This window comes from Xiphophorus maculatus, chromosome 8 (assembly GCF_002775205.1).
Source record: "Xiphophorus maculatus strain JP 163 A chromosome 8, X_maculatus-5.0-male, whole genome shotgun sequence".
Lineage (NCBI taxonomy): Eukaryota > Metazoa > Chordata > Actinopteri > Cyprinodontiformes > Poeciliidae > Xiphophorus > Xiphophorus maculatus.
Genome location: NC_036450.1, coordinates 10,555,017 through 10,579,082, shown reverse-complemented (window position 1 = coordinate 10,579,082; position 24,066 = coordinate 10,555,017). Strand labels below are relative to the sequence as shown.

At 38.4% G+C, this 24,066-nt stretch overlaps 2 protein-coding genes across 2 annotated transcripts in view; one reads left to right on the top strand and one right to left on the bottom strand.

Annotated features, from left to right (window-relative positions):
- The first annotated feature begins 7,261 nt into the window (after positions 1–7,261).
- LOC102218109 (dual specificity protein phosphatase 4-like) lies at positions 7,262–16,599 on the top strand. Its single transcript, XM_005803941.2, has 4 exons — positions 7,262–7,847; positions 8,611–8,735; positions 11,066–11,285; positions 13,155–16,599. Exons 1-4 carry the CDS (start codon positions 7,478–7,480, stop codon positions 13,541–13,543), a joined length of 1,104 nt encoding a protein of 367 aa, XP_005803998.1. The 5' UTR covers positions 7,262–7,477; the 3' UTR covers positions 13,544–16,599.
- A 758-nt stretch (positions 16,600–17,357) lies between these two features.
- The window catches only part of LOC102225103 (tankyrase-1-like), a 78,885-nt gene continuing 72,176 nt past the window's right edge, over positions 17,358–24,066 (bottom strand). Inside the window, exons 25-29 of the mRNA XM_014470589.2 lie at positions 23,528–23,602; positions 23,243–23,348; positions 21,744–21,930; positions 21,484–21,640; positions 17,358–20,920 (exon numbers count right to left, since the gene is read on the bottom strand). Of these exons, the coding sequence (XP_014326075.1) occupies positions 20,834–20,920; positions 21,484–21,640; positions 21,744–21,930; positions 23,243–23,348; positions 23,528–23,602 (612 nt within the window). The 3' untranslated portion in view covers positions 17,358–20,833. The remainder of the gene's footprint in view (positions 20,921–21,483; positions 21,641–21,743; positions 21,931–23,242; positions 23,349–23,527; positions 23,603–24,066) is intronic.

Sequence of the window (24,066 nt, the reverse complement as noted above, 5' to 3'; positions counted from 1 at the left end):
CAAAACCAGCTTTGTGGATGTTTTTTTTTACAGGAAACAAGGCAGCACAGAGACAAACTGGAGAAAAAAACCATGCGCCCTGACCCACACAAGACGTTCTCATAGCCAAGAGAAATTAAGAGAGACCAGTTAATCTAACATGCGTGTGTTTTGAACATGATGAGATTATGCAAACTCCATGTAGCAACGAAAGACCCCTGACTAGAACATGAACCTAGAAACTTCTTGTAACAGTGCAAATTAATGCCATTTACATAACATCAACGGTTATGCTTGTTAAGTGTAGTGTATATTTAGATTCAGCCATCCTGAGTTTATAATTTATAGAAAGACATGGGATACTTTCTCCTTCATGGTGTGACTGGTGACACTGGTCCCAGCTGGAGCTCCTCTGGAGCAGACACAGACAATTCCAACTGGTTCCACTGGATTTTATTTGGTGGTATCAGAATAAGAGGGGGTTTCTAACACCTTTCAGAATTTAAGCTGTAAATAATTTTGTCACATAGTTTTTTGTTGTTTCTATGTTTATGCACTGCCTTGTGTGAGTCTGTCACATAAATTAACTCTAAAATACATGAAAATTCCCAACAGGAATGATCAGTATTGGACAATGCTGATCATTGTCCAATGCAATAGATTTATATTTAGACACAGACGGAAACAAACTATTACTGTCAGTCATAAATGTATCACTGACAGTAATACAACCTAATTTGCATGTTTTAACACACCTTTGGTTACTAATGTGTTTAAAAAAAAACACACTAATTTTTTAAAACACCTTCCCAAAAACAAAAATAGCCATAATTGCCTTAATCTCTAAATAGCAACAATTCGTTTGGCCAAAATGATCTTGGTCTTTGTTAAGAGAAATTAAATAATTTCAGAATTTTTTCTCTTACAGAAAGGTAGATGAGGATAATTAGTGGAGATGTAGTTAAGAAAATTATGGATAAGTGTACAACACACCTACGTTTCCAAAGAGACCAAAAAATCTCTGTTCATTTAGATGTAGCTTTCCTCTGAACCAGACGTGATGTTAAGGTTTTGACTCATTTTGGAGTGTCACCTTTGTATAAACGTCTTTCTAAGCACCAGCTTGTGATATTATCCAGTGACGAGCTCATGCCCAATTTACAAGACAGTATTTATAAGTGGAGGGCATTAAAACATATCACTTCCTTCTGGTTATGATCATAAGTTTCCTCCTTGTTCTCAGAAGCTAAACATTTGTATTTTGCTTGAAAATTAAATTTGCATGACGTAAAAAAAAGGACATTGTGCTTGCAGAAGTATATGTTTGGGAAAAATAGCTTTGGATGTGATCTACCGATTTCATCCTGACCTGCTTTGAATATTCAAAACATAGAAAGAGATTTAAATAGTGGAATTTTTTTGTTGTTGCATGTGAGTGAGACTGAATAAGGTGATATCTGTTTTGGCTTAGGGTTTTTTTTTTTGGCTTTCAATGCAAAAAACACTATAATGAAAGGAAATGTTATCTATTTGGAAAAATGCAGATCTGATTCCAATCTTCATGGATCAGGTGATTAAAACATTGTCACAAATCTTCTATCTATGCACTTTGAAAAAAGTATTGCCCCCCTTTTTGTATGTTTGCAAACAATGATTTCATTTATTGTGGAAAAAACCCTATTAAAACCAACTGGGCTGGATGATTATATAGATAATCTTTAATATCAAAAATTATATAGATGATCTGAAACAATTAAACAGAAGTTCTAGTTTGTTGATTATTTCCACCGATGGTGTTCCAACATTTATTTTATTGTTTATTTCTTCTTTTAAGAACCCGCTTTTACCTTAAAAATAATTACCTATTTGCTCTTTATTGATCTTCTCAGTCAAATACAACTTTAACCTGAAAAATAAACAAAACATTTCTTCAAACGGAAGCTACGCTATCATGACCTTAAACACCTTTAAAAAAAAATGTTACGCTGCAGAGGAAAAAAAGAAGACCAGTAAGGGTTCATAATAAGTTGGTAGGAGAGTGCTGCATAGAAATTGGGGTAAATACTTTGTGACCTTTTGAGCAAATTACTTATTAACTCTCACAGTTGCCACAGACTGCTTTGGGCAAACAGGATGGTGGTTGAAAAACAAGCCCGCAGAGTTTTAGCCTTAAACTCTGCTGTGGAAGCTCTCTGAAATGTCCTTCACAGAAAGATAACATCAGAAAACATAATAATATTCCAACTAGTGAATTTACTGAATGTTCTCTCATATATATTTTAAAATGACCCTGATTGGACCCTAACTTATTTTGGATGGATTACTTTATTAAATCTTAGACATCAGTTTATTAGCAGGCTCAAATAGTAGCATACTAGCAAAAATACCACAGAAGAAAATATATATTTTGGAGGAAATTATGCCTTAAGGTTTCATCAGCTCTACTGAGTAGGTGAAACAGCTCATAGTGCCAGCTATGAAAACTCATATCGGTGCTGCAGAAGCATCAACGTGTCTCCAAGAGAAAATATAGATCAGATCCAAACAGAGTAACAGCCCCCACCATGCCACTTCTCGCCCACTTCCGCTGCTTAGCTCATCCCGTTTCTCTCTCTGCTGCCCTCTTTCCATAACAACCGTTTTTTTCCCTTTATTTTTAATACAGCTCTCATCTTTCGTTTCACTTGGACTCTTTCTGCCTGTCTGACAATAAACACAAACACGTGATAAAACGATACAAACTGATTCATGAAAACGCAGCAGTCAGTCAAAGCTTAATCGTGGATTATGGGATTAGACAGAGGGAGAAATTCAGAATGTGTGGACGATGCAGCGATACAAGTGGGTGCTGGTGTGTTGTTTTTATTGATACATTAGGCTAGTTCGTCTTTACTGATTTGGATTTGAAAACACCAACCTGCTAACTGTTCTATTGATTAGTCAGAGTACATTAGCTGGGCCTGCAGACAATTAGTGGCTTTAATTAGACACAACTGTTACAATCCAAGAAATAGTTCAGTTCAGTTCATTTCTCATCAGGCTGCAAGGCTTACAGCAAAACCTAAATAAAAGATTAACACAGCCACCAGGCTTGAAACAACAACAGAGCCTTAAAGGGTTAGAGCAGTTCATCACTTTTTTATGTTAGGGGTTAATCAATTAATATATAACCTGCAAAAGATACATCTTTTGTTGTCTTGAGTACCAGGAGCAATCTGTGTTGTATGTCTCGCTCAAGGACAAGAGCGAGACATACAACACAGGAGAGCAGAAATGAATGTTTGATAGAGGATGTGCTCCACCAGCTGTGGCACAGCTGTAAATTGTTACATTCTCCAATAACTTTGGGCTGCTTTAGGTATTTTTTTTTCCACCTGTGTTGTTAAATCAAACCAAATGGAAGTGACGCGTTTTGTGCCACACTGACATTAGACCTCTCCTATAAAAATTTCTGCTTCAAGGTCAAATTCAGCCTTGCACGATATCATGAGAAGAATCCCGGATGCTATTTGGTCGCATGCTAAATTGTGTTCTGTTATTTACGGAGAGGATGAAAACGGAGCAAGTAAGAGAGGAGGGAGGAGGAGGATAGCTGTTCACCCCGTCCTCTCCCTCTTGTCCACTGTATTGATGGATGACGGAGTGCAGATGGGGGATGTGATGTGAGGGGATGAATGGATGGACACCAGAGAGCAGCGGGAGGGAGAGAGCGATGACATCACCGCGGAGTCTCTTTCCGGCCAATCCCCTCAGAGTCCCTCCCCACCCCAACTCCATTCTCTCTCCACCCTCCCACACCTCTTTGTTGTTGCTACGGCAGCAGCACCATCCCGCCTGGTTAAGGCATTGTTTGGGGTTGATAGTAATGCAGCATGGTGTGCATGTGATGCGTCAGTATCTGCAGTCCAGCAGAAGAAGTCGTCTCCTGGCTTTTCTGTTTATATTCTATCAGATCCAGTCGTCCATCTCTACCTCTGACTCCTTTGCTTCAACTCCTCTCCCTACACCGTTCTGCATCTTCCATCTTACCATGTCTATGTCAGAGGAATTTTTTCCGTGTATTGTTGTTTTCATTGCCTGTAAAATGAAAATAACAGAATCAGTTACAAATTAGGACGCGCAGAAAGGACAAATTGGGGATCAAATCTGAATACATTTTGTTGGTATTCAACAACGCTCACATGCAAATGTGAGATTTCAGCTGCTGAATATTCCAGATTTTCAGAGCATTGATTGTAGTGTGCAAAAGTTTTAAATCACTCCTTATCTGAGGTTTTTTTAAATTTTTTGTTTTTGCTTGCTTATTGCCCACTTGCTCAAAGAGAAAGTGGACAATAAGATAGACAAAAATAAAAGTTAAGTAAAATACTGGACCATGATAGAACATTTCAAAGTGTTTAAATATAAGGTGAGATTTTTACTATACATTTCAACTATAAATAAATTTGATCTTTCATTCAAATAATGTCATTGTTTTGTAACAGTGGGTTTATGATGCAAATGTCACTAGAATCCTGTTCTGTAAAGTAGTCGTAGATAAGTGTGTATTAAAACAGGATAAGTGCTGATACTGAACTTAAAAAAACTGTTACATTTAATATTACCTAAAGGGTGTGCATTATTTTCCAACCAGATTGCTACTGTTTTTTATTTTTCACATTTCCCCTCTAGCAGTTTTTGTTGTTGTTGTTTTCTTTAAATAGTACTGCTTTCCAGAGACATTAATGGTAATTTTTCAACATGGTGTCCCTCTTAAGCTATAAAAACCTTATTTCACAGATGAGTGTACATTTTTTCAAATCCACTGTAAAGGAAACAGTGAGGGCCCTAGAACAGATACTTGCGGTACACCATAGGTCAGAGGAGTGGGAGATAATATTTACCCCAAATTAATCATAGAGGATGTTTGATGGGACAAATAAGAAACAAACCCTACTAACTCCACCCATTATCTCAGTCTATTGAGCAGGCAAACAGAAAGACCTTAATCAGCTGATTTTCTAATGCGTGTCTAGTTTTCAGTTAAAAGCACTTTGCAGGTTATTTCTAATAACTAATAACAGTATTTATGTTGAAACGTTTCTCTCCCTGTACAGTATTTTTATTGTATTCTGTTTTTATGTATTTTATATTCTATCTTTGTTTGAATCTACTTGCTTTGATTGCCTGTCACTTTGATGCTGTTGCACAGAAATATCCCCCTTGTGGGACAAAAAAGGATATTTCTACTCTTCTTTTGTGTTACGTTTGGTGTTTTTATGACCTCGACAAAGAAAAACAACTGTATTCTTGCCAGGCTGCTGGCAGTGAAACTGGCTTCTTTCTGAGCTGTAGAAACATAACAATAGTCCCTCTCTTGAGTAATTCATAGGTAAGAGCTTCTCATGACAAGAAGCATTAGAACCATTGTGACCTTTCTATCGTAGCAAATTATGTTTGTTTGTAGAATTATCTAATTCTGTAGAAAAACACAGAATTTTGAGGTTTTACAAAAGTAGTTTAAACATATCATAAACGTGTCACTGCCATGAACTTCTGCCGTGTTTTCCTTGCATTTGTTGTTTTTTGTTTATTTGCATCTGACAGTAAGACATGACTCAATTAGATGGGAGGATTTGCAATATAAACTAGTGATTACATGAGATATACCTCTAAGCATTTCAAACGCAATTAGACTGTGAACATTTCAAAGCTTCTAACACAGATTTGTATCTGCATATAAATCATAAATCAAATACATTTGCATATTTTGCCACATTTACCCATCCATATTTGTCCCTCCACCTGCTCTCTCTCCCTCTCTCTCTCTCTTCCAGGTTGAGCTTGTTTTGCTTTCAGTCTGTTTTTGTCTGAATTCTCTTCCTGTCGTCTGCTGCCTCGCTGCTCTCTTTCCCCTGTAACCATGGAAATGAGATCAACATGCAAATACCTGAGCAGGCTCTGAGGCTTGTGTGATAGGAGATGCAAATTGCATCCGCTTGTAGGATTACACACCCACGTACACGTCGATGCGCGCTCAGACTTATGCACACACACGCACATGCATGCAGGGACGTAAGCACTCCCACCTGAGGTCCCGTAGCACCGAAAACAGACAGAGCCGAAGTTATAGGTGAGTTTTAAATACTACATGATTAGATAAAGTGTTGGGGAATGTAATAAAACTAAGCACATAGCAATGATAATGTAATGATCTATGTGTTTTCCCCCCCTAATCTAAAGCAATTTATACTTACACAAATAATATTAATATTTAAGTTAAGTACAGATTGAAATACCTGAAGTTCATGTCTAGTGCAGGAACATCTTACTGCTTATGAATGTTTCTTAAGTGATACAATTATAACCATTATGTCATCCTATTAACGCAGAAAGTATATTACTGAGGGTAGATAAATTTTTGTCATTATGGCCATTAATCATCAGTAAAAAGCCACATCTTCAAAAATATCCATGTTTAAAACCACTATTCACATTGATTTTCATATTGTTCACAACAAATAACAGATATTCATAAACAGCCTCACAGCTTTAGAACTAGAGGCTCATTGGATGTTTAAAACCTACTGATATTCTATCTACTATATGCACTACTACGATATGCACTACTAATTCTATCCTGTACAGACAGGTTGAAGTTTGGTGAGTCAGTTTCGGTTCTTAATTATGCTCTCTTCTAGGGTTCATCATCCTGTTTTTGAACAAACGGCACAATGGCGAACAGAGAACACAGTCAAAAGTCAGGAATAAAGTTGTGGTAAATACAAAATATTGACTCTGGTGGTCTGAAAACAAATACATGATGCACTTACTAGATGTTTGTGCATTAAAGTTTTAAAAAGTACATACAAGTTTTAAAAAGTAAATCATTAGTTTTTTTAAATCTTCAATGCCGTAAAGTGTAGTATGGTGATGCATATGGGAAGGTTCTTAATTTAATGTTTTCAGGCTACATAAGATTGTGTTTTTCCTAACCTAAGTTTCATTTTTGGCCAAGAAAATTAGATCATTAAATTTTCCTTTGATGAGTCTGTGAAAAATAATATTGAATTAAGTTGTTGTGACTTTTGGATTGAGGGACATACAACTTTATCAGCTGATTTCCATCCAGAGCTTTTTCGAGAGTTTAAGAGCTGTTGACTGTTGAGCTGTTTCATTGATGTCTTTTGCTTTTCTTTTTTTTTTTTTTTTTTTCAATGAATAAACGAAGACTCTGTGATTGGCTGCTGCTGGTTGACGTCACCTCCGCCGTGACGCGATGTACCCATTCATAAAAAAAGAAAAAGAAAAACAAGACAGAAGAGTTCTTAGGATAGACACACACAGAGGAGGAAACAAGAAGCTGAATGGATACGGTGATGCGCAGATAGAAGACAGGCGCGAGGGGGGAATCCACCACAGGATCCGTGCGCGAGCTTTCTTCAGCTTCGGAAGGCGAAGAGATTAAACACCAGTGAAACCCCCATACCCTTATACACGCAATCTGCATCGAGGTGCCATGGAAGACCTGGGCGAGATGGACTGCACGGTGCTGAAGCGGCTCCTGAAGGACGACGGCGGCCGGTGCTTGGTGCTGGACTGCCGCTCCTTCCTCGCCTTCAGCGCCGGGCACATCCGAGGCTCCGTCAACGCGCGCTGCAACACCATCGTTCGAAGGAGGGCGAAGGGCTCCGTGCTGAGCCTGGACCAGGTCCTGGCCGGGGACGAGGAGGTGCGGGGCCGCCTGCGCTCCGGGATGTACTCCGTCGTGGTGCTGTACGACGAAAGGACGCCGGACTCGGACTCGGTGAAGGAAGACAGCACGGTGACCCTGGTGCTCAACGCGCTGTTCAGGGACTCCCAGGGAACACTGGTGTACCTGCTCAAAGGTAAAATACCTCCCATTTAGACCACCTTTACTCATTCACTTGTAAATAAATAAATCAATAAATTAATAATAATAATAACAATAATAATACTAATAATATGAATAATAATGTGCACAGTTATCACAATTATTTGACATTATAATCGATTAATTGATGTCAGATGATATCAGGTAATATGGAAACATCCATATGTATATATATTTATATAGTCAATCTCTCACATCCACCCGTTCATAGCTCAGTGGCTGAGTGGATGAGGTAATGCTGATGCATTGAAGCCACATGAAAACGTTGGTGACACTCAGCACAGCCTGTATTATTTCACAAGGATTCCTCCGTGGGGAGTGAAAAGGGACAAATTGAAATGAATAATGATAATTTAAAAAAAAAAAATGGAAAATTGGAAAGTCAGGTTTTTTGTTTTATATTCTGAAAGCAGAAGCTGCTGCAAGCCGTGGCGCATCCCCTTTTTTTCTGTGTGCGTCTGTGTGTGTGCCTGCATCCTAATGATGCAGACGGCTTGAAGCACAAGAGTCTGAGCGGCTGGTAAACATGACACATCATGGTTCATACGGTTTGACACAAGCCGCTGTGGTCAGACTGCAGTTGATTATTCCCTTTTGAAGAAAATGTTTTAAATCAGTTGAAAGATGCTGGGAGATCCTGCTGCACATTCAGTTTGCAGATCTTCATTATGTGTAAATGTGTTCATCAGACATTATTATGATGGTTAATAATATTTTTTTTTCTTGTTTGTTTCTAGGGGGATATGACAGATTTTACGCAGAGTATCCCGAGTTTTGCTTAAAAAACAAATCACTGCCGTCCTTCACCAGCCAGTCCAGCATCGACTCCTGCTCATCGTGTGGGACACCACACAACGATCAGGTAACACCGTCACCCTCTGCTTCAATACGTTTCCTGCATTAAGAAAATATACATAAAAAACCTTGAACACATTGAAAATATTTACTTTTGTAAGGTATCATTGTGATATTTCCTCAGATATTTAAAATATCAGAAATGTATAACATGGCCAAATGTGTTTCAAATCAAAATCTAACAATGACCCTTAGATCTGTGGAAATAATATAACATATTTATCATTTAGAAGAAAACTGAAAACATTTCATGGTAGTTTTGCTTTTAGTTTATGTGAGCTCATATAATAATAATCACCAGTTATCACATTCTTATCAATTTGGCTGTAATATTTACACATTTTGATCGGATTTTCTATATTTTATTCATTTTTACATTCACAAGTTTTATATTCACTTTGTTTGCTTGATTTCTTTTTTTTTTCTTGCAACATGTTAATGTCCTAGCAGCACATATGGTTACACTTGTTTTTATGAAAACACTTCATAGAATGACTACTTGGAAAATGTAATAATGTTTTCAGCTGGTTATTGTGCTAAATATGTTTTTCCCTTTTGCTGTTCTGCTCCTTGTGGTGAATTTGCTCTTCAATAGCCTGCTTTCAGCTCATAAACAGACATAACCTTCATAAGAGTGATTAGGTTCCAGACTGTATTTGTTTTACGTGACCGGAAATATTGATAAAGTTATATTTGTCTTTCACGAAAGCAAGAGAAAAGTCTTGTCGCCTACTTTTAGCAAGTAGGAACATACATTGTTCTACACAGTTTTCTGGAATCATCCAACGTAAAATTTGTAATAAATTTATTTAAAAAATGATTTATTCCTTTTTCTGAGATGTCAGAGAAACTCTTCTCTTGGTGTGCACTGTCTGTCAGCTGGCTCATGTTCCAAACAATAAGCACCTGAAAGTTGCTACCTATTTTAGCATGTCATCATTCCATATTTTGCTCAAGTATACAAATAAAAAAAAACAAATAAATGTTACAAATCACATTATTATAACTGTAACAAATAAAATCTTATGTCAGTTTAGCAGTAGCCTAAATCATTGTTGCTTTTTTGTGGTATGTTTAATTGAGGTTATTCTACAGTGAGAGTGTCAGACAGGCCCATGCCTTCTTTCAGACAGATCCCAGGGTTATGAGTGCTTTATTGAAGGACTCATGTTTTATACTAACTTTCATATTTTTACCAGTCTTGGGGCTACTTTAAATTGATTAAAATGCTTTGAATAAGTCACCTAATGGAGTGGGCTGAAAGTTCGGCATCGATTCAGCTCTCGATGACTTCCTGTGACCTAGCTGGCCTTGTTTTTTGTTGGACAGTGATCTGTTTGTTTGAGCCTGCGGATTTTACGCAACTCTCGCAGTCACATGCGCTTTGGGTTTAATTCCCCTGGAATTCACGAGGCCAAGAGACTTAGACAACCCAGCTTCTGTGTGCATGTCTGTGTTCTCCAAGAAAATCACTTCATTGTCCTGTCAGGTGCATTTTTGTTATTAGTTTAAGAGAAGGATGCAACTTCCTGTGACAAATATGATGGAGTGACTGGCCGAGAGCGATGCAGCCCACTCCGCCCCTCCCTGCTCCGCATCTCTTAGCCATATTGATCATTTCCTGACTCTGTGTCAGTACCGAATTCGTCAGCGGCGGTGACATAAACAGACAGAGGTTTTGTCAATAAGCTGTACTGCCGGTATGGATGGCTGCTGACCCGTTGACCTCTCAGGTCCGGTAAAAGGGGGGCCCACGCTCATTAGGTAATGTGTTCACAAGGGGCTCAGAAATAAAAGTGAGGAAGAAGTTTTCATATAGATGGTAGCCAACATCACATTTAATGTCTGATCAGCAAGTCATATTTTTTTAAACAAGTCAAAGCCAAAACAACCTTTATGTTGCTGTTGATTTTTTCCATTCTCAAGGAAGTTTTATGATTATTCATAATATGTGCGTCAGCTCCTTGCCTGAGTATTGCACATGGCACCGAGATGCTTTTGCTTACAGAGGAGCAGCTGCAAACATGGCCTTCTCAGAGCAGCACAGCGCAGTGAAACCACATTAAAAACACGTCGATATTTCAGCTGAATTATGTGGCTTCATCAGGGGATCAACATGACCCATAAATATACAACCTAAACAGTTCGACTGTGTTTCTCATACACATAATAAACCCATTTCTATCTAATAAGAAGCATTGTTAATGCGATTTAGAAAATATAAAGCTGTAGTCAAGTCACTGGGCCTCTGCGAATGCTCCGTTCTCTCCAACATGAGCCATTTATTACTAATTCAGGGATGGCTAGTGAAGATCTTCCTCATGTTGGTGTCTCCAGGGTGGCCCCGTCGAGATCCTGCCCTTCCTCTACCTTGGCAGCGCCCTTCACGCCTCCAAGAAGGAGGTCCTGGACAGCGTCGGAATCTCCGCCCTGCTGAACGTGTCGGCCGACTGTCCCAACCACTTCGAGGGCACTTACCAGTACAAGTGCATCCCAGTGGAGGACAACCACAAAGAAGACATCAGCTGCTGGTTCCTGGAGGCCATCGAGTTCATAGGTCAGTGCCTGACCTATGGGAGTGTGTTTGCATAATGTGATGGGCTGCAATGTTTATGTTTTGCTTTGTGCTGTGTAGATTCTACACAGCATGATGAAAATAGCAATTTTCATCAATATTAAGGAATTATTGAATTAAAACAACATCCTACATCTTCCTGATAAGTTATGTTTGTCTTATTTCAAGTGTACTAAAATATCTGCACCGCACACTAGAACAAACACACTCGGTAAAATGTTGTTTTTGCAGCGCTTGTAACTCATTTTTGTTTTTGAGTGCATTATGTATTCAAGTGCGCTTTTATTTTGCATATTGGTGAGTTAGTGTTAACATGGTGTCTATGCGTGTGTGTGCAGGTGAAGGTTGCTGGTATGCGTCATAGTTAGCTGCTGTGGGACTAGAGTCTGACTCATCCGGTGTTACCGAGTGAATAAACGCGATGCTGAAGTTAGCTCTCAATCTGTTTGCATGAGAGTGTCTGTTAAAGAGGCAAATTAGGGCAAACTATTAAAGAATAGTGAATTTCCATGCCAGTCTACCTCTTGCCTAATTTGTTTGTAAAAAAATTGAGAAGATTCTTTAGAAGTACTGCAAAAATAAAATCCATCCTCATACTTTAAGGTTCAGACTTTGTGCATTCAGCCACACGAGATGAAAAATCTAGTTCTTGTAAATCCTGTAATCACACCATTACCTAAATCGGGGTTTTTTTCTTTCTTTTTCATGAGAAAGTTAGAGCGTGCATGCACACTGAGAGGGAGCCATAAATAGGCCAGAGGAGGAAGTGTAACAAAGAGAATGATTCAAATTTTGCACTTGTGTGTTTCAGTTACTGTAAATGTGATTTGCAGCGTTCTCACTTTGAGGTTAGTTATCGGTTCGAGAGCGCAGAGAGGCATGAAAGTGCGTAGGAGAGAAAAACGACAGCGGTTTTTAGCCGAGGCGTCACTGTACATCTGGTGTGATAGAAGCTACTTGCTGGGTGTAAAAATAATGCACATAAAGGGCGAGGAAAGGGTTAGAGGTTTTAAAGTATGACTTATTTTAAAACACAATCAACATTTACTTTTATATTTGTAAATGCTATGTCTTTACTAAGAGATTTATTCAGTGGAAAAATGCATTGAAAAAGCAGAGACATTAGATAATTAAAGGAGCCAGTTATATTGACACTAGGGTTGAGTTGGAAATCTTTCCCCCTTAAAAACTAAAGAAATATTTTGAGCCTTGTCATCTTTCTGATATTAAAATGTATTTGATGTTCCTAAACAACTAATAAAGCATGAGAAAAAAGCAAAACAAAGAAGTAAGAGTGGACAATACTTTACCATGATACATTTCATATAATGGTGAGAATTTTGATTTATCGTTATCATGATAAATTCCAATTAATGGTGTTTAAAATTCCCTCAAAACTATACTTGTTGTCAGGATTGATATTTTACCATTTTTTTTCAATGAAAGTATCAATAAATACTTATACATTTGAAAATACAGTTACAGTATGTAGTTTAGTGATATAAATTATACTTATTAATGTGATTCATATCCATATAAGTTCATTACTAATTGGAATGTTTTTCAAGAGCATTATTTGTGTTTGTGGGGCTATAATTGTTACCTAAGAATACATAATAAATAGGTATCATCACTTTTATCGTTATCACAATAGTACCACAAAATATCGTGATAAACTTTTAAATCCATATCGCCCACCCTTCCACAGAAGAGATCTGTACTTTTCCAAATAACTGTATTTCAAAACAGGAAAGAAACCTGGATCTTGTGTCAACATATGTTTTGGTTGGAGATTTGATTGCTTTTATTGTTAGCAGACGTCTCTGAATTGTAATTCATCTGTTTCCCCAGATTCAGTACGAGACTCAAGTGGACGAGTGTTGGTCCATTGTCAAGCAGGCATCTCCCGCTCCGCCACCATCTGCCTGGCCTACCTAATGAAGAGGAAGCGGGTGCGTCTGGACGAAGCCTTCGAGTTCGTGCGCCGCCGCCGCAGCATCATCTCGCCCAACTTCAGCTTCATGGGCCAGCTGCTGCAGTTCGAGTCCCAGGTCCTCGCCACATCCTGTGCCGCCGAAGCCGCGGCCACAGCGAGCCCGTTGCTCGGACCCAAGTCCACGGTGGCCAACAGCTCGACGGCCGTCACGCCCACGTCTCCGTTCATCTTCAACTTCCCGGTGTCGGTGGTGAACCCGGCCTACCTGCACCACAGCCCCATCACGACCTCACCCGGCTGCTAATGGACAGCTTTACCCCAAATCCTGACTCAAAGTGAGAGCAGACTGGGCTGGAGGAGCTCTCAGTGTCACTGACCTCTGCAGTGTGTCTGTACTTCCACGACACGGAGGCGAGAAGCGTCACGGTGCCTGAAAAGGACCTTCTTTTTTTTTTCTTCTTCTTCTTCTTCTTTTTTAATTTCACAAACCAGCCAACACTCAGTCAGTTTTCACGAGAGATTTATTCCAGTTGACCAAAAACGAAATGTCTGTTCTAGACTTGTTCGTCATTCACACGGAGTGTTGGACTGACATCGACTCAAAGACACACTTTTCTTCCAACATGCACAGAGACACACTGACACACGCGCACACACACCCACAGAAACCTAACACGGTGAGGCCTGAGCAGCAGCGAACCTATCTTCCCCTCTCTCCCACGCACACGTTCATGCCTGCCGACTGAATAAGCTCAGTATGAAGATAGCTTGTTTCTATGGAGACAAGGTCTTTAGGAGAGGAGATGGACACAGGAAGGAAGGGGGGAATTTTAAGCACTCCCTCTTTCCTCCTCGGGTGTCCCTCCTGTCGCTGGACAAAGGAGACGGATGGAGAAGGAAAGAGGGAGGGAAAAAAGAGGGTGACAGAGAGCAGGAGCCTCTTCAGTGACAGGTGTTCTGCCAGGGATCCGACCGGAGCTTCCTGCCCTTCACACGTCCTCTTCCTCTCCTCTCATCTCCCTTTTCATCCTTTTATGCTTCCTCCCTCCTCCTCATCCTCTCATCTCTGCCTCTCATGTCAGACTTGTCCCCCTCCCTCTTTTTTTCCTTCTCTGGTCTTCGTCTTCTAACCGAGAAGACGAAGGAGGTTAAAAATAAATAGAACTAGATGCCAAATAAAAAGGCTGGGGCCCCTTGTAAATGGACTGGAAAACCCCTGACACCACAATAAAAGCCCTTCTGCATCATATATAAATATTTTTAGGCAAAAAGGGCTGATATTTCTGGAAGTAGGAGGTGTTTTCTGACAAGAATGAAACGATTTCGGGGATATTTTGCAGAAATGTTGGGATTCTCTTTTTAGATGGAACTCCCTGAAAGACGGTCTGTTTAAGCACATGTTCCTTTTAAACATGTGCGCAGTAAACTATTCATATTTTTCCCCCAAGTTAAAACAAACTGGGTTTCACTTCTACTCAGCAGTGTTTTATCTCTTACAGTGATTTGACATGAAGAACAAAGTGGCTCCTGCTTGGTGCCTTGAAAAAGGTTTTTCAGATAAAAAGCAAAAATAAGCATCGGTGTCAGTGGATGGTCCACTAAGATGTTTGTGCCTTGTTCATTAAGGTATCCCCCGAGTAAGTTTTTTTGGCATTTATTTTCCGTTTTGTAACTACCAGACAGTAAACTGATGAATGTTTGGCAGACCCCTGAAAATCCTCAATAGGCATGGGCCGGTAGGAAATTCTCACAGGCAAGGTTTTTCGATAGACTATCCAAAAAAAACAAAAAAAAAAGTGTTAAAGTGTAAGTAAATATCTAGAATAAACGCCTGCACAATTTTATTGTTTTTCATATTACTTTTACTAGACCTCATAGATGATTAAACAAATTAATTCACTTGCAAACTAGCTAACCAAGAACCAGAGCTGGAGTTAACAAGCTAATTTGTGTGGATTTACCAAATGTTATTTTAAAGATAAAGTTAGAGGAAACTTCAGGATTTAACTTTTGATGTTTGTAAAATGTTTAGTTTAGTTTTAAAGTCTAATTATAACAGCAAAATAACAGCTAATCTACTGAAAGCATGCTAGCAAGCTCCCAACTAGGCCCAGCTAGCACGCTGCCTTAAATTCAATTTCAACTCATCTTTGCTAAACAGGTGGTACAATTCTTACACAAGTTTAATGGCACAAAGCACAGAGAGAGACCATAAGACAATTTATCTTTATTTAGATCAGCTTGTTTACATTGTGAAATATCAGCTTTTGATTCTTAATAAATTATGAGTGATGTTCCTTCAAAACAGAGGAGTTTAGCTTTCTTGAAAATGAGGGGCAAGTGTAGAATCTCCACAGGAAGTGAACAGAAACAGGTTGGGGATGGACAATGGTGCGTCACTACTCATTTTATATTGGTATCTCTCGATAAAGACTTTAACCCCTAGGAATTGTATGGGAAATATTTTACAAGTTTTTAAATCGTATCTTTGTCATCCCTTAAAACTGGTTCCCGACCCATGCCTATTTCTCATCGACATAAAAAAATTACTATTCATTAATTTTCTCGTTGGTATAGTGGTGAGTATCCCCGCCTGTCACGCGGGAGACCGGGGTTCGATTCCCCGACGGGGAGTGAAGTTTGTTTCAGGTCCCTCTTGAAAATGAGATCTAGAGCTCAACGGGGTTTACCTGATTAAATAAATTAATGGTGTTAAATCACCCAAACGAGCACTTTTATATACATAGGAAAACACAATCAGGAATTAACTGTTGTACTTCAAAACCAGTCAAGCACAAAAAATATACACATCCTTACATCACAATTGGTGGGCACTCCTGCATTACTAAAGTTTCAGGCTAAGATGAACACTGTGTTAGACCAATAAAGGCAAAAAAGTTCATTTTTATACTAGACTCAAACCTGAAAGCCCATACAGACTCACAAACATGTTTAGGGTTTCTATACTTTCTTTTTTTTCTTTTTAAATTGTCAGCACCTCTTTCTCTCTGTGTAGCACTTTGAAGTGATGCAATACTGTATTTGTAATTTTATTGGTTGATTTGCACATCGTTGGTGATTCCGGACCGAGTCGATCTTTGTACCGAGAGATGGACAAAAAGGGGGCCAGTGGATGAAAAATGCAATACTTTGTACAGATGTGTGTAGTTTGTATCTGTACGTCTAGATATGCCTCTCTGTGTTCAGTCCCATCCGCATCTCTCTCTCCGGTTCACCATGGCAATATCGACCCTTCAAATGGAAACATGTTTCCCTCAGTTTCATTGTGGAATGAATGACCTGTGCATTTATTTATTACTGAAGATCTACTGTTGAATAAATAATGTTCTTACATAACTTGAAAGTGAGTGTTTTGTTTTATTCCATGTTTAAAATTTTGTTTAAAAAATGGCATCACTAAATGATGGCATTTAAAAGTGACATAAATGCAGCAAATAGTTTATCAGTCATGGAAGCATTCAGGCAAACACAAAGACAACTATACCAGCTGATTTTTTGTGTGTGCATATTTTCCTTGCATAACTTCCAGTCGTTTTATTTTAGATTAAAATTGTGATATTTTAACAGAGACAATAAAGTACAGATTTATATCACTTTCCACAACTATTAGAAGTCTTCATTCTGAAATGGATTGATCGATAAGAAAATAAAACCAGCAAATTTTTAAAACATTTTCACATGAAAAATGTTTTCCTTTGAAAAACTGGAAATTATTTTTGAGACCTGAATGATTCTGGAGTAGTTGTTAGTTAGCAGCGCCACCCACTGGAAAGAACATGCAACTGTCATAACTTCAGCCTTTTATAAGAGGGCAAAGGAACAAAAACAAATGTGATCATGATGCTGTTAGGTAAAATGTTGCAACTTCTTTAAAAGATTTGATCAGTTTATGTTAGATCAATGTATTTACATATAGAACCGTCCCATTGCAAACATTTTCCTAGAGATTATTTTCAGGACTGAAAGATCTGACTCATCTAATTACATAACCTGTCACTTAATTAGGTACAGCTGTAGTTCCAACAAATGTTTTTCCTTAATTATCAATTGTTTTGTGTAAAAAAAAAAAAGAGAGAAACCTCCACTGTAAAATAAAGTTAAAATTATTTTTTATTAAGGATTTTCTTCTATACAGGAGTTTTTGTGTTTCACGTTAGATCTGTACAACCATTTGTACAACAGCAGGTCGGACATAACGGATAAAGAAATGTGTCATTTCATCTGATGCTTTGGGCAGCCAGAAAGCGAACACGGATTTATTTTACAAACAAACAAACACACAGTCCCTCCAGTATACACACAAAAACATGGCTGACGGAGACAAAACCAGCAAGAGACAGACCATTTAAACTGAACAGGAATTAGTCATAAAAACTGTTTTCACAGACAAATCATCCATTAAAAAATCCATCTGGAGTTTCACCAATTTTTAATGAAACAATGCTCAGCGTAATAATGTCATTAAAAATTCTGTATGAACCAAAAACTAATTAAATTTTAGACTGGCATCATGGTGATCCACAAAAGATTTGTTAACATAGCCTTCTTCTTCTTCTCTTAATGTGAGCAGTGTTCATCAGATGGACATTTCCATGCCAACCTAATTTCATGCTTATCAGTTTTTCCCCATTTTCTCCTGCGGTAATTTATTCTGTCCACAGGTTGATTAACGTTCTGGTATTTTCCGTAATGATTTGAATTTTTATTTTGTCAAAGCGTCTCATTGCTCACTGGTTTTATGTCGTGAAGGAAAACGGTCTGATTTTCCCAAAGCATTGGAATGCCAAATAATGAAGTGAGAACTTTACTTTCTAAAATAATAATAATAATAATAAAACATACACACACAATTAGTATAAACATGAATGAAATCCTATCGGAGCAAAGAAACTTTTCAGTAATTTTTTAAAAATGTGTGGAACCAGCAGTCTCTTTTCATAATTTAGCACAACAGACCAGGTTTCTACAAAGGCATCAGGTGGGAATTCCACACTTTTTTTAATTTTAAAAATTTGTGCCAGGCTCTTCATATGAAACCTGGAAAAATAAAAACGGGAAGAAGATAGAGGAAGAACATAACAAAGGGAGGAAGTAAGGGAGGGTCAATGGTATAGAAAATAAAATCTGGAAACATTTTTTCCACAGCTGGAAAATGTTGAAATGAAATTATGTGTTTTTTTTCTAAACTGTCAGTCTGGTTTAACTCTATAATTGCCTTAATGTGGTCCCTTCTAATGTAAAGTGTCATTATTAGAAAACAGCCAGCGATCAACAGGAGAGCATGGTCAGAAAATAAAATAGACAGTATGTATTGTGTACATATAAAACGCTGGAAAACTCTCTGTGTGTGTGTGTGTCGGCCTCTGCTTCATGTTATTGAGAACTTGTGGCATAAATAAACACCAGCGATCTGTTCAGTCTGTGATCTGAATGGCTCAGTAAAATACAGAGAGAAAACATCACTATTTACAACTAACCCACCACCCGACAGCTTTACAGTAATGCCCTCCTGAATTTTACAACTGGAAATAAAAGCGTACCCTTTCACTCGTTAGCACAAGCGGGCGGTTACACTGTTCGGCCACTGGGGGGCGGCAACAGATAACAGCCAGAGAGGAAAGGGACGAGAAGGCAGCAGGTTCATGTAAACAAACACACCTTTCAAACATCTCGGAGACAATACGTGATACAGAATAATAATAGTAATAATAATAATAATAATAATAATAATTATACAAAACTAGCTTCACATGTGATTTGAATGAGTAACAGAGGAGAGGCACCTTTTATCTTCCATCTTTAAATCCGGTACATTCAGTTTCTTCATCTCAATCTTAAACTTTTTTCTTTAAAAAAAGTTAAAATCCATACAAGAAAGGAATAAACTTATTAAAATTTCACCTCTGGGTTTTGGGTGTTTCTGGCATTTAATGGCAAATTTTAGCTGCAGTAATTAAACTTGGAGCTGGTCTGTCCCACTACTGCAGTTTAAACATTTACTGGTGGAATGTTTAGGATGTTTACACTGAAATGAATTGTGAATGTTAAAGTGACTGCACTGAAAGTTTATAAAAATGAAAGTTGTTCTTTTTTAATCAATCCTTCACAGTAGTGTCTTTAACTTGTGCCAAATGAACTGTGTGTAGCTGCTTGTGTGAAAATATTAGTTACGGTCTGGAAAGGCACCAGTAAGTGTATTTTTACATTTCTAGACATTCTTATTGATAAAGTCAGAACTATTTTAGGTGATTCTAAAAGCAGAGAGGAGAGATTTAGCACTCAACACCTCAAAAATCTCATATACTCTCAAATTTAGCCCAGAAATTGAGCAGAAACACAATACAAACATGCAGTACGCTGCAAAAGTCTTCAAACCAGTTAAACCTTCGTACATCACAAATTGTACAGCTACAAATTCCAATGAATTTCAAAAAAAATTTCTTTGATACTCCAACTATGTAATAGAGGATAACAGTTCAGTCGACAGAAGAATAATCTACATTTTCTGTCCTCTAAAACTTCTAAGTCTAGCCCTCTTTACCCTGTTACTACAAAATAAAATAAAATGCAAGCAACTCTCCTCATGTTGACGGAGTTGTGCATGAAGGCCTTGAATGTTGGGGAACATTAGAGAACAGACAGACCAAGTAACGTCAGACCAAGTAACGTACTTTAAAAAAATTGGATAATTTCCCTTCCCCTTTGAAATAACGTACTACTTCCTGTTGGTCTACAAAATAAAATCCCAATTAAATACATTGAGGATTGTGGTTATAATGTGAAATTGCAAAAAAGCTCAGTGGCTATGGATACTTTTGCAAAGTACTGTATGTATTGGTATTATTTTTATTATTAGCGTCCATATTTTTGAGCTTAATGTTTGAACTCTGTAAATGAGCCGATTTATCCCAACACTAGATGCAAAGCGAAGCTGGTCCCTTTAACAGAGTGCAGTGGAACGTCTGCAGCGTTGGACTGTGGTCCGACTGTGTCCCGTTAGCCTTTGGTTTTTCGCCTCCGGGGTGTAATTTGTCTACAGCGCTCTTGTTATTTCAGTTTAGACTCATTTCACGCTGTCTTCCTCTGTCTTGTCCAGTCCTGCAGGGTGGAAATGTTAGATTAAACGCTCTGAATTTCTTTTCTCTCAGCATGACCGTTGCTAAATTTCTCGTTGTGAATGATTCAAAACCGCAAAAGAGGACCGGCTCTCAAAACAAACCATTAAAATGTGAGGACAGAATGGATGAGCGGCACACAGGTACCAAAACACTAAACAGCCTGTTTGGTTTTTGTGACTAAGCCGCAAAACGGCTGAACAACTCGTGTCTCCTCCATATTATCACACTAAATAAGAATGGATTTCTGCTGTCTGCTGACTTTGGACTGAACTTAAAGGTTAAACCCGACTCAGCCTGCTCTTTTAGCATATTTCGAGGGATTATTTCACATCAACCCCCTTAGAGTCAGCTCCAGAGATTTCATGTCAGAGGTGTGAACTGTTTGTCCCCTCCTTCGCTTACAGTCCGTTTAGGAAATTGTTCTGGTCATCTTCAGTTCCAGCTGTGATGGTCATTTAGGACTTCTGCTCTGCAGTGGCAGCGGGCGCAGCCAGACTCTCTGGCTTCATAATCTGATAGGTGATCAAGTATTCTGGGTAAGCCTGAAGGAGACAGGAAACATGAATGTGGATCTTAGTTGTGTTATTTCAGCACAAACCAAATCTTTTCTAGATGTACAAGTGAAAATGAATGAAAATATTTGGTGCTTCATATATATTAGCATACATTAGTGATTTCAGAATTTGCAGGAAAAACACCATATTCAGAGCCGTAATTAAGCTAAATATACATTTTGCATTTAAGGTAAAAACACCTTTGTCTTTAAATATATTTTACTCAAAACTCCTCAATTGGCAGTAATTTTAACTTCACCCAGTTCCATTTCTCTAAATGGATGCTACTGAACTGCATTTTAATCACTAAAATGTTTATAGTTAAAAAAGGAAATGAAGAATTTGTTTATTTACATCTTTTAATGTATTACTGATACCACGTAGAAAAGCATAAATGGTTAAACGAAACGAAATAACTGATTACTAACATAATCGTTAGTTACAGTACTAGTGCAAACAACGTAATAACTGAAAATCCAACAAAAAGTATTTAATCTGAATTGTTTTTCAGTTTTGAATTTTGAAAAATCTGATACAGTCTGTGCACTGACCTGCTCCCCTCTGTAGATGACGTACTCAGCGTACGCCAGACCGTTGACGCTGGGTCGCCCTATGACTGAGTGGTGACCCGGGGGGGCGTGCGCCATCTTCATGGCGCTGAACTGAAGAAACGATTTACCCAGAGTCACCCGGCAGAACAGCATCTGTCTGCAGAGGCGTGCAGAAGGAAAAAATATATATAATTCCCCACCCAGTGTGCTTCAATCTTCAGCGCACTGATTAAGAGTTGAAGTCCTGAGGAGTGGCTGACCTGTGACACACGTAGCAGGAGCGGTCTTTGTGAGTGGGACACCCCGTCCCTCCACCGATCCCGTAGACGTACTGGTTGCTTTTAGAGGAGTTCTCTGCGAAGTAGATCCCCGCCCCAAACATGCCGCCGATGTAGGCGTGTCGTTCGTCAAAACCTTTATGGATGATCGCGTTGATGAAGGGAGAACCTGGGGACGTGAGAAACTCATTGTTGAATCAGTACATCTTCTCAATTTATCTCCTTATGGACATTTCTTTTAAAATCTTCCACAGCAAATCTGTTTAAACCTCATTTTCTGCTTTAGTCAGAAACTTAAACAAGTTGCTCTGAATGCCTCAGTAAATGATGTGAAGGATCGCCTCTGATTCACAAAGTGTGAAAGATGGGGAGCATCACAGGATGTTTTTCCTGGGAAATCTATGATCCAAGATTACTGGAGCCAGACAGGCCATTTCAGGCATCAGAGAAGCCAGATTATTTCCTGGGATTTCCAGCTCTGCAAGCGTGCCGCCTTAAAAGAACTACTCTACGCTGCGGTCCTGAGGCCGCTGTCCCCAGAAAGCCGTGTGGTAAAAAGGAGAAGGATGATAAACGAGATCCGCTCAAGCTTCCAGTCAAGCTGGAAGAAAGAAAACGTGGAAGTACAAAGTTGATCTTCCGGAGCACGAATGGCTGAACCTTGGCCAAGCTGCGTTTTGTGTCTGTCAAACAGGAGAAAGTCACTACAAACTCCAGGGAATCTCCAACATGGGTGGGAAAATTCTGCCTCATTTTGTTGATCTTTCTCTCAAATAGTGAAAAGCTTGGAACAAATTTTGAGGTTTAACTTGTTTTATGGTCAGTTTTTTTTTTTTTGCTTTCTGGATCAAATCAGAAAAAGAAATATCTTAGAACCTTGTAGTGTATAGTAACCACTGCCTACCTTCACATCACTGTAGAGTAAAAATCACTAATACAAAAAAAACCTGGCCAAATACAAACTTTTGCACATAACTGTCAATTTTGACCAAACAATTAACAGCTGAAGACCTAAATACATCTAAATGTATTTAGATGTTTTAATTGAATTTTTTAAAATATAAATTCATTATTGTATAAAATAATAGCAATAATAAGCTATGTGATACTATTTAAATTAAATTGATTTTATAAAGCATTGAAATATTTTCTATTAACACAAAATTTTACAATATAACTTGGGCTGATGGATACATTGAACAAAAATAAAATAATTTTTTATAAAAGCATAAACAGAAAAATTCATTGTTTGAGATAAAATTATACATCATTTTTTATGTTTCTAAAAAATTTTTTAGATTTTATTTAATTTTTTTTACTTAATTATTAAAAACTTGATAATAAATTTAAATGACCTAGATAATAAAATATGTGTACTTATTTCAATCAAAAATAGGTATCATTCTGATTTTATTTTATTTTAAAAAGTTTTAATTAAATACATAAACATTATTTTCACGTTATTTTTTAATTTTTTTTACCATGAAACAGCATTCGCTCATTATGGTGGTTGTGATTCTCATCAGCGATTTCCTTCTGCCTGTGTGCGTATCGCTCACGCAGCTTCTTGTTCACAACCTTCTGAATCTGCAGAGAGGAAGAAAGTCAGCGGGGAAAGTTGGCAGAAGGTTTGTGGAGACGTTTGTGCAGAAGTATAAAAAGTTGACTAAATCTTAAGCTGTAAGCAGTAACCTGGTTAAAAAAGTGATAGCACGTGTCTTTATGTGCGAGTGCAGGCTGAGTGTGAGCGCGTTGCCAGTCTGCACCTTAATGATGTTGTACCGGCTGAAGACTCCGCCTGCGTTGCCTCCGTCGCGGTGTTCTCTGATCGTGCTCTGCAGCTGAGGGCGACATCAACAAGCGGCGGCGCATTAAAAACAAGAACAAAGCACGCGGGAAACGTGCTGCTTATCCGCTATCTCAGCTGCTACAGAATCCATATATTTACTGCTGATGTGGAGCAGTAACTCATTAAACCAAATACCTGAACGGGACCCGAGGGAAATTTAGAGGAATTCAGCTGCAAAGGTGAAGCCTCAGCAGGAATGCAAGAACTGTGCTGCGCAGACTTACAAAAGTACGGAAAGTGACGATGGAAACAGAGCCCTAATGAGCGAATCACAAACTAGAGTCAAGTCATTTTACGTCGAAAATTACCTGTGAAATTCCAGTTAACATCTGTCACTTCTCATTAATTTAGGCCCGTTTACACAGATATCTGCTGTCTCCTTCAATCACTTCTTCTCCATTACCAGAGTAATTCAGTCACTGATGCTCGGAGCGGCTGCGACGCTGTTTTTTTGTG